This window comes from Microtus ochrogaster, chromosome 5 (assembly GCF_000317375.1).
Source record: "Microtus ochrogaster isolate Prairie Vole_2 chromosome 5, MicOch1.0, whole genome shotgun sequence".
Taxonomy (NCBI): Eukaryota; Metazoa; Chordata; class Mammalia; order Rodentia; family Cricetidae; genus Microtus; species Microtus ochrogaster.
The window spans coordinates 59,475,685-59,485,513 of NC_022012.1; the positions used below are offsets into that span (position 1 = coordinate 59,475,685).

The 9,829-nt window shown below is 37.6% G+C and overlaps 1 protein-coding gene across 2 annotated transcripts in view; it reads right to left on the bottom strand.

Moving 5' to 3' along the window:
* Window positions 1-9,829, bottom strand: part of Senp6 (SUMO specific peptidase 6) — an 87,147-nt gene that overhangs the window by 58,675 nt on the left and 18,643 nt on the right. For both annotated transcript variants that reach the window (XM_005347571.3, XM_005347570.3), the window contains exons 4-5: window positions 4,246-4,391; window positions 2,554-2,658 (exon numbers count right to left, since the gene is read on the bottom strand). In XM_005347571.3, the coding sequence (XP_005347628.1) occupies window positions 2,554-2,658; window positions 4,246-4,391 (251 nt within the window). The remainder of the gene's footprint in view (window positions 1-2,553; window positions 2,659-4,245; window positions 4,392-9,829) is intronic.

The window sequence follows — 9,829 nt, forward strand, 5'->3', positions numbered from 1 at the left end:
GAAACACACTATATATATATATTGTATCTGAGAATAGGTCTCAATGAAGGCTAGCCTCAAACCAATGACCCTATACTTTAGGATCCTAAGTGGTGACTTTAAGACATGTGCTACATCCCACTGGATCACACGTTTTTAAAGACATTTATTTATTTTCCCCTTTAAAAGTTTTTAACCAAAGTTTAAAAGAAAGCTAAGAAAATAATGATTTAAAAGTGAAATTTAAAAAAAAACATACAACTATAAAAAGTGTTAGTTTTTAAAGCTGCTTAAAAATGGAGTGGAGCAGTAATGTATATAGATTTTTAAATACTTGCAGCTCATTTTTCTCCACAATTTCCTTTAGCATTGTCAGTGCATGTGCCTATCTTTTATATATAAAACAACTTTTGGAAGAGTAGTAAGAAAACAGATTAGAAAGTAAATTGTCTCCACCAAATGATACAAATCTGATATAAAATTTGACAACTATCTTCCCCCTAAACTATCAATCTTCCTTAAAAACTACATACAAACTACTAGAATACAGTGTCTGACATAAAAAACAAGCTCTATCATTCTCTCCAAAAAAAATGTTCTGTAAACTACCAAACTGATAACAGTTCTTAATTTCAAATTAAGATTTAGGAAAAATCATTAAAAAAAAAAAGTTCTTTTCAGTTTAGGCCTCTGAAGTGCTCTCAAAGGCTGTTTGCTGTATGACATCCTCCTGCAGGATCGCTCTATGCCATGCTGTTCTCACAGGCAGTTTGCATATCCGAAATACTGAACTTACACCTAAGTCCCTGTCCCTAGCGTTGGAGCAGTGCGGTAGTGGTTAGGGCCCAGGGCCTCCCCCTGCAGTAACCCTCACTAAACTCTCTAGTTGGAGATGTCTTCAAATCCAAAGCATTCTTGCTGCCTCAGTTTGACTAAGTGCTGGGATTACAGGCGTGTGCCAACACATCTGGACTCATTTATTCGCCTTCCTGTCCTTAACCATTATTCTTAGATTCAATCTGAGAGGACGGGATTTAGCATATTAATCATCCAATACATGGTTTTCTTCTATACCTGTTTTGCAAAATACAAACCCCTTTGTTTTTGAAGCAATAAAACTGAGAACTTTCAATGACTTGACTTTGGAGTTCAAAATTCTTTAAAAGACAAGTCATATTTTCTCTTATACAGATTTGAGACAAACATGAGCAGACTCTGTGCTGCCACCAGAATCTTGAATGTGTTTCCCTTACTGCACATAAGCATTCTGGAAAGATATTCTGACTCAGGATTGTCTTGGGATAGGAATTAATTCTGGCAGCATTTTTAGAAAACGATATTTTTTTTACCAATAAACACTAGCTCTTACCAACTAAATCTTATCATTTTCAGAGATGGGCAGCAATACATATTAAAAGACACAATACGGCAAAGACCTAGTATAAATCAACACAATTTTCTGACTTTAATCTTTTTGTGTAACCACACATCTTATTTTTTATCCTTTATCCTTATGTTAGTACCCCATGTTGGCCTGAGAGCCTGATTTGTTAGTGTACCCTGCATTATAACAAAGTAAATTTTTGGTGTGAGCAGTAACTTCTGTCTATTGAACTGAATTTCTTAAGAATTTTATGTGAAAACTCCAATAACATATTTAAGAAAAGCAAGCTTTCATTTAGTCATCTTAAATTATGAGAAAAATTTAAAGATTTTTCAAAGATTTATCGTAGTAAATCTACATAAGCATCAGATGTAGCAAGTTTCTAAGGTTTGAAACATCCTTTTTTTAAAAAAATTACTAACAAGCTTAAAAATAAAGAATATATCAGGCAGTGGAGGCACACGCCTTTAGTTTCAGCACTCGGAAGGCAGAGTTCAAGCAGCCTGGTCTATAGAGCAAGTTCCAGGACAGACTCCAAGGCCACAAAGAAAACTCTGTCCCAAAAAACCAAATAAACACATAAATTAACAAACGAATAAATAAATAACGCTGTGTACATTGTATACAAAATAAATGTTAACAGTTATAAGGGCCTAAGAATCTTGAATCAATTGAGAGGAAACTGATTCTGAAAAAGCTAAAAATTGTTTAAAAGACCAATCTTTTCCCAACCATTATTTTCATTGCTTTAAGGATGAAACACTACTTTCAACATTAGTGAAAACTCCTAAATTTATTATAATATGACCAAACACTTTAAACTAATGGGGTTTGCTTGAAACTCTGAAATCTTAAAAATAAGAAAACTAATAAAGATTAGTTTTGCTCCTTAGGTCAACTACCAGTAGGATAGGTCAAGCTAGATCATTATTATTTATCAGTTTCATTAAGTATCTTCTTAGACCTAGAAAGTAATACAGCAAATGGTTCTTATTTTAAATTCTTCACAAAAATGTGACTTTCAAACATAAAATAAAGTATAACAAGTCATGAATTTTGTCGGAGATATTAACTCTTCAGACAGTGAAAACTGCCAAGTTCTACACATGAAAGGGGTGAAAAACATTTTTAAAATTAAAAAAATGCTTAAAAAGAGGGAATGCTATAGTCCAAGGTAATGAGGTCCTTACCTCTGAGCTGCTGTTTTGACGCTTGGTATCTGTGCATGAGCATGATGGAAGCGTCTGCCATGAACTACGGTTCCAGAGCATAACGCTGCAGCTGGTGTATTTTCACTGCAAATGCAAATTCAAAAGCAAACAAAAGTTTGTACAGACAAAGTCACATACACACTGACAAAATAACCCTTTAAAATCTGAGCATGCACACAAAAGCTGTGTGTACTAAAATAATATTACTAAGATAAATCTAATTAAGCTTCTAAAATAGGCTATTAGGATACTTCCTAATATCTTTTCAAATATTTCCAAAACCAAGGGAAAAGAATAACTAAGATACTCAAGCAGAAGTCCAAAGCCTAAAACTTTAATTCTCCTAACTTGAAAGTTACCTGGTGCTTACAGATTTTATTGGGCTAGCTACATGGTGATAGAGTAGCTTTTCTAAAAAGAGTGATTTTTCAACTCCATTTATGGGGTGTTACTGATATTAATAGCACAGTCTTAGGATTACGACAGTTTACTATCATAGCCAATAGGAAAGGAGTGTTTTATCTGAAGAAGTGGAATAAAATCTTTTAAGAGAAAAACAAGATGTTGAGATGACCTGAACTAGGACATATGTTAGTGAGTGTGAGCTGAAATGACCTGAACTAGGAGGTATGTGAGTGTGAGTTCCTGCATCTACTACACTGCCTTAAACTTCCAATGCTGTTGCTGATTTTTCTCTATACCAACATAAAAGAAAATGCATGAGATGTCACAATACTAAAATGTTTCTTACAATAGGCTTTATTCAGAAATCATTACAATTAAGCCTGAATGAAATCAAGCCTCCAAGGGCACTGGAGAGATGGCTCAGGGAGTGAAGTGTTTGTTGTGTGAGCATGAGAACTTGGGTTCAGATCCATCCTTGTGCAAGCCTCGTGTGAGCCCCAACACAACACTGCCAAGGGGAGGCCATGCAGACCTCAGGGCTCTCTGGTAAAACAGTCCACTTGCACCTGAAACAGCAAGCTAAAGGTTCAGTGAGAGACCATGTCTCAAAAAAAAAAAACAAAACAAAAAACCAACAACAAAAAAAGTATAGGTCAAGTATACTAGTCCATACCTTTAACCAGCAGCAATTAGGGGCAGAGGCAGTACATTTGGATCTCTGAATTTGAGAATAGTCTGATCTACATAGTAAGTTCCAGGCTGGCCAAGGGCTATACAGTGACCAGGTCTCAAAAAAGTATTCTGTCTAGCTTCCACACATAGAGTGCACATGTGTACGCATGCATGCATCATACACACAAATAAATGTGTAAAATACAACCTTAAAAGACTGGATCTAGCAAAGTAACTCAGTAGGTAAAGGCAAGTGCCACCAAACCAACAAAGCTGAGTTCAATCACAGAACCCACATGGGGGAGGAAACAACTCAACTCCTTCAAACTGTTGTCCGACCTCCTCCACACGCACATCATGGCACATGTATGTACATGTGTACACATGTACACACACAATAAAGAAATGAATGCATGAATGTCTAAAAAACTTTTTTTTAAGATTCAAAGAATCTAAGGAATGTCCTGGCTTTACTGACAAATTCAAAAGAAATGGGGGAGGCCTCTAGTCACAAAGTAGAAACTTTACCTTCTCTATAATACCTACACATCAATCTTTCTATTTTTAAAGAACTGATTCAACTTTTAAATGTACCTCAGTTTTTTATTGTTGCTTAACATGTTAAGTCCAATTGGGTTGCCTTTCAAAGTTTTAAAAGTGTCAGTCTTGTTTCGTCTTACATAGGTCTTCAAGATGAAATCACCAGAACTAGTAGCAACAATCTCAGACCTCCGATGTAACTGCAAAAAGATCAATAGATGTTAAAGAGTCAATAAACAACATCACATGGTAATTTATAAACAATATCTAAAAACTCATTTTAAAAAAAGCCAATTATGATGGCACACAAGGTGGAGGCAGGAGGATCACAATTTTAAGGTCAGCCTGAGCTACACATTTAATAAACCAGAGAGATGGTTAGGTACGCAAAGGCACTCGCCACCAAGCCTGGCAACTGGGAGTTTGACCCCCAGGACTCACATGGTCAAAGTGGAGAACTGACTGTGTCAAGTTCTCCAACTTCCACAAAGAGCCATGTGCACATACACACTCACACAAATGTAATTTAGAAATTTAAATGTAAATAGGACATAATGGGCTCTAATTTCAGCACTCTGGAGACTGGGAGGCAAAGCCAAGAGGATTGCCATAAATTTGAGGCTAGCCTAGTCTATACAGCGAGTTCCAGGCCAGCTGAGGCTATTAAAGCGATACTGTCTCAAAGAAAGGGATGATGTAGGAGTGTTTTCTATCTATCTGTTACTTTCATTAATTAAAAAAGAAAACTGCTTGGCTTGATATGTCAGAACATAGGTGGGTGGAGTAGACAGAACAGAATGCTGGGAAGAAGGGAAGTGAGGCAGTCACCATGCTTCTCCTAACCAAGACGGACGGTGGTTAGAATCTTCCCAGTAAGCCACCACTTCATGGTGCTACACAGATTATTAGAAATGGGTTAATCAAGATGTGAGAGTTAGCCAATAAGAGGCTAGAACTAATGGGCCAGGCAATGTTTAAATGAATACAGTTTCCGTGTAATTATTCTGGGGCTAAGCTAGCCATGAGGGAGCTGGGCGGGACAAAAAGCAGGCCTGCTTGCCTCCATCACTACAAATTGGCACCCAACGTAGCCAATTAAATCCACTTAAAAACCTGAGTGAGCTTAATTTTAAATGCAGAAAAAACAGAGCTTCTTAACACAGCTTTTTGCTGTTTGCTAGGGCGTGCTGTAGATAAATTTCCCTGATTCAGCAGCTGCAACAGGAAAAAAAGCTGTGGTTTTAAAACGCCACTTCCTGGGCTGTGCCACCATCACAATCTCTGTCTGGCTCCTGCAGGAGTCAGAGCTTTAGAACGGAGCATTTGGAGTAAAGTGCTACGGCTTGCTTGATGGCAATGTGGACTGCTGTGTGCCTGGAACTGTGCACGGCTCAGGGGCACCAAATGGCTCTGATGCAGAAGCAGCTCAGTTCTGCCATGCTGAACTGTGCTGATCTCAGGCAGGAACTATTGTAATTATCATAATAACAGCACAGTTAAGGTTTAGACTGTGCAGGAAACAGGATGTACTGTATTTACCTCTACATGGCGCAACTTAAGTTTTTAAGAAGTGCTTAACATTTTAAGAAATGCTTCTGGATAATAAAGAATTACAGATTCACAATAGGACAGATTCAGACATAGAGGACCTCTAAATGGGTCACAGTGTTGGATGGCTATACGTAGGCTTGGGAGAGAGAAAAAAAATAAAGACAATAAAGTTGATGCTTTTAAAAAAAGGGTAAAGTATTTAAAGAGAGAGTAAATAAAGAAAAGTAAGCCATGTAAAAATGGAAAATTCAGAGGGTCTGGATTATGTATTTTATTGTGTTTTCTTTGAAATTTTTGACTGTGAAGGAGCTAAGTACAAAAAAACATTTCATTAATGGGCTGCTAAGCTGAACCTGCATATATGTTCTAAAGGTATCTTGACATCAGAATTTGGATCTAAGGATATCATGCTTTGGAAAAAGAGGAAAAGGAAGAAGAATGGAGAAAAAGGAAGGGTGGGCCAGGCTGTGCAGGGGAAGGGAGAGGCGAACAAGATAAAAATATGCACAGCTATTGGAGACAGAGGGGGATGGGGTACAGTGGGAAGACAGACCTGAGTGAGAACGGTTCAATTCTTTCCCCAAAGATAATGTGAATTTGTAGGAATAGGGAATATATTATTTTTCTTTCCATATAAAACTCTCAAAAACACTTAGAAAAATTAGAAAAATCTTGGGCTACTTTCCTCTCTAGAAAGCAAAACCAACTCCTCCCCCCAAAAAGTAACAAGAACTAACTTTTCCACTGCTTAACAGACCTGCTGCCATCAGTAGGATAGTACTGCAAAATATGTGCCTTCCTCAGCATCAAAGTTTCTACATAAATACAAACCAAGTTATAAATGTTAACATAAACATACCGACAAGAGCCTGGGGAGATGCCCAATATTTAATCAACCTATCTTTGGTACGATTCACTGAATAAGGCAAAAGCTGCTTTCCAATTCTATGGTCCTCAGTTTTTGTTTCTTTTTTTTTTAAGTGGGTATGAGTGTTTTGTCCAAATGTATGTATGTGTACTGTGTAGGGCTATGGGGTCTTAGACTAGAAGAGGGTGTTGGATCCCCTGAAACTGGAGCTGTGATCTACTATGTGGGTACGGGTGCTGCTAGAAACTGAACCCAGGTCCCTCTCTAAGAACAGTAAGGGGTCTGAACCTGTGCCATCTTTCAAGCCCCAATATAAAAGAAAACCACATATCTATTTTACTAATTTTTTACTTTATTTATTTATTTATTTATTTATTTATTTATTTATTTATTTATTTATTTATTTATTTCCCGTAGGCAGTTCTCTTTTTCCTCCATGTGTAGCAAGCAAATTCTACCCAGAGTGCCATCTCACTTTGGCCTTCTTATCTATTTTAATATCTTCTTCCTTTCTCCCTCCTTAAAAAAATGCATGTAAATTGAGAATATTACACAATCTATTTTGATCATATTTACTTGCTTTCCTCAACTCCTCCCAGTACTGGGATTTCATACCCACACAGACATACATAGTCTTGGAATATAGCCCTTACAGGATTAACACTCAAAACAAACCTCCTCAGAATCCTGCTGGGATAATAGGCATGTGCCGTCACACCCAGCTTAATTTCTTTAAAAAACAAAATAAAACAAAACACCAATGTCTATGAAATCTAGACCAGGATAAAGTAATGGTCTTAATCATTAGCCCAAAGTAAATTGCACATTTATTGGCTCTATAGAAGAAATTCTCTTAGGCACAAATAAACTGGCAAAAGGAACAGAGATAACTGGGATAAAGTTAATGACATTCTTCTATTTTTCTTGAGGTAGATGCTTGCCTGCTATGTTCAAAGATAAGGGTTCGATTCCTGGCATAACCTTTTACCATGTGGGTCCAGATATCAAACTCAGGTCATAAGTCTTGGTTGCAAGAGACTTTAGGCATTGGGTCATTTTCACCAGTCCCAAAGCAAGCTATTCTTAATATATAGAATAAATGAAATATATTCAACCTTTGGGAAAAATCAAGAACTTCAGTTTGCCAGGCAATGGTGGTGCACACCTTTAATCCCAGCACTTAGGAGGCAGAGGCAGACGGATCTCTGTGAGTTTGAGGCCAGTCTGGTCTACAAGAGATAGTTCCAGGACAGGCTCTAAAACTACAGCAAAACCCTGTTTTGAAAAAAAAAAAATGCTATAAGCAAAAGACTTACATTAAAAACCTATAAAAGAATAGTGGCACATGCTTAGAAATACATTCTTGTCCTTGAACACCTGGGAGCTAGAGGCAGGATGGAGAGTTTGAATTTGAAGTCCTCAAGCACTTCACTAATGAGCTGTCTCTCCAGCCCTTCAACCATGTTTCTGATTAAGGAACTATATGCTTTCAAAAAGTCCTTTTTGAAGGCAGATATGGTTGGTACAAGTGTAAAACTAAAACTAGAAAGGATGAGGCAGGAGGATGGAGCATTTAAGGTCAGCATAGGCTACATAGCAATACTGTCTCAAATGAATGAGTATCTTTTTTGAAAACGCATAAGGGAATATGTACCAACAACCCAATGTCACATCAAAGCAAGAGTGTATATATATTATAAGAAAAATTCTTAAATTTCTTATTTCTGATGCCTACAATTTCTAAAGGATAGATCATTTCACTCAGCAACAAAATAACCAGTACTTTTAGTTTCATTATGTTGTGGTTTGAATATGGAAAGTTGTGGGACTTCTAAATGGAATAGGCTTGCCAAAGAAAATATGCCACCAAGGGCAGGTTTGGAGGTTTTATAATCTGTCCCACTTCCTGGCCTCCCACTCCTGCTGCCATGCCTTCCCCATCTTGATGACTACACTTCCTCTCAACTCTCGGTAAATTAAACCCTTTCTTCCCAATTTACCTTTTGTCAGAATATTAACTACTTTAGTTAGAAACTATGAATCTCATGGAAACTATCATTTATTATATTGTCATTTCCCTTTAAAAAGAAATCCTTTACTATTGGTTACACTTAGTATTTGGCTCCAAGAAAATCAATTTATCAATTCTTTTGTTTTCTTCCTTAAAAAAAAAATTTACTTATTATCTTGGTTTGTTTTTTTGGCTGCTTATTTTGGAGATATGCATTTAGTGTAGTCCTAGCTGGTTTAAGAGAGATCTGCCTGCCTCTGCCTCCCCAGTTATGGTTTTAAAGGCAAAGACCAGCATGCCTGGCTTTTTAATGTTTTCTTGAAGCAGGGTCACATGCATCCCAGACTGGCCTTAACTTCCATGTAACTGGTTTTTTTTTTTGTTGTTGTTTTTTTTTTTCCCCCGAGACAGGGTTTCTCTGTGGTTTTGGAGCCTGTCCTGGAACTAGCTCTTGTAGACCAGGCTGGTCTCGAACTCACAGAGATCCGCCTGCCTCTGCCTCCCGAGTGCTGATTAAAGGTGTGTGCCACCACCACCCGGCATAACTTCCATGTAACTGAAGATGAACTTGAACCTCTGATCCTGCTATCTCCATCACACATGCACCACCATAGCTGGTTTATATGGTTTCACGTATGCTAGGCAAGCACTCTACCACACCCAGGCCCATAAACATATTTATTCCATAAGTACAGAATTGTAAGACACGTGCTATACAAGATGAGGAGTTGAGTCTGCATTCTCAAACCCTCATAAAGCCAGGCAGGCATGGTGTCCACTTGATATCCCAGCATTGGAAAGCAGACAGAATACCAGGAAAGTGGGGCTACCTATAGAGCCAAGTCAGCAAACTCTGGGCTAAGCAAGAAATTCTGCCTCAATAATAAATAAAGCAAAGATCAGTTAAAGAGACCTCAACTATGGAGCACAAGCACATAAGCACCCACACTCAACACACACACACACACACACACACACACTTTTCTTTTTAAAAAACAACACAAACACTATTTTACCATTTTAGATATCTAGCATATCTACTTTTTTCTCCTAGTAATTTTTAATAATTATGGTCTTGGTCACTAATACACCAAATTATTGAGGAGTGGGAACTATAGTTGTAACAAGTATAATATAAATTGAGCCAGTTATAGCCGGGCGGTGGTGGCGCACGCCTTTAATCCCAGCACTCGGGAGGCAGAGGCAGG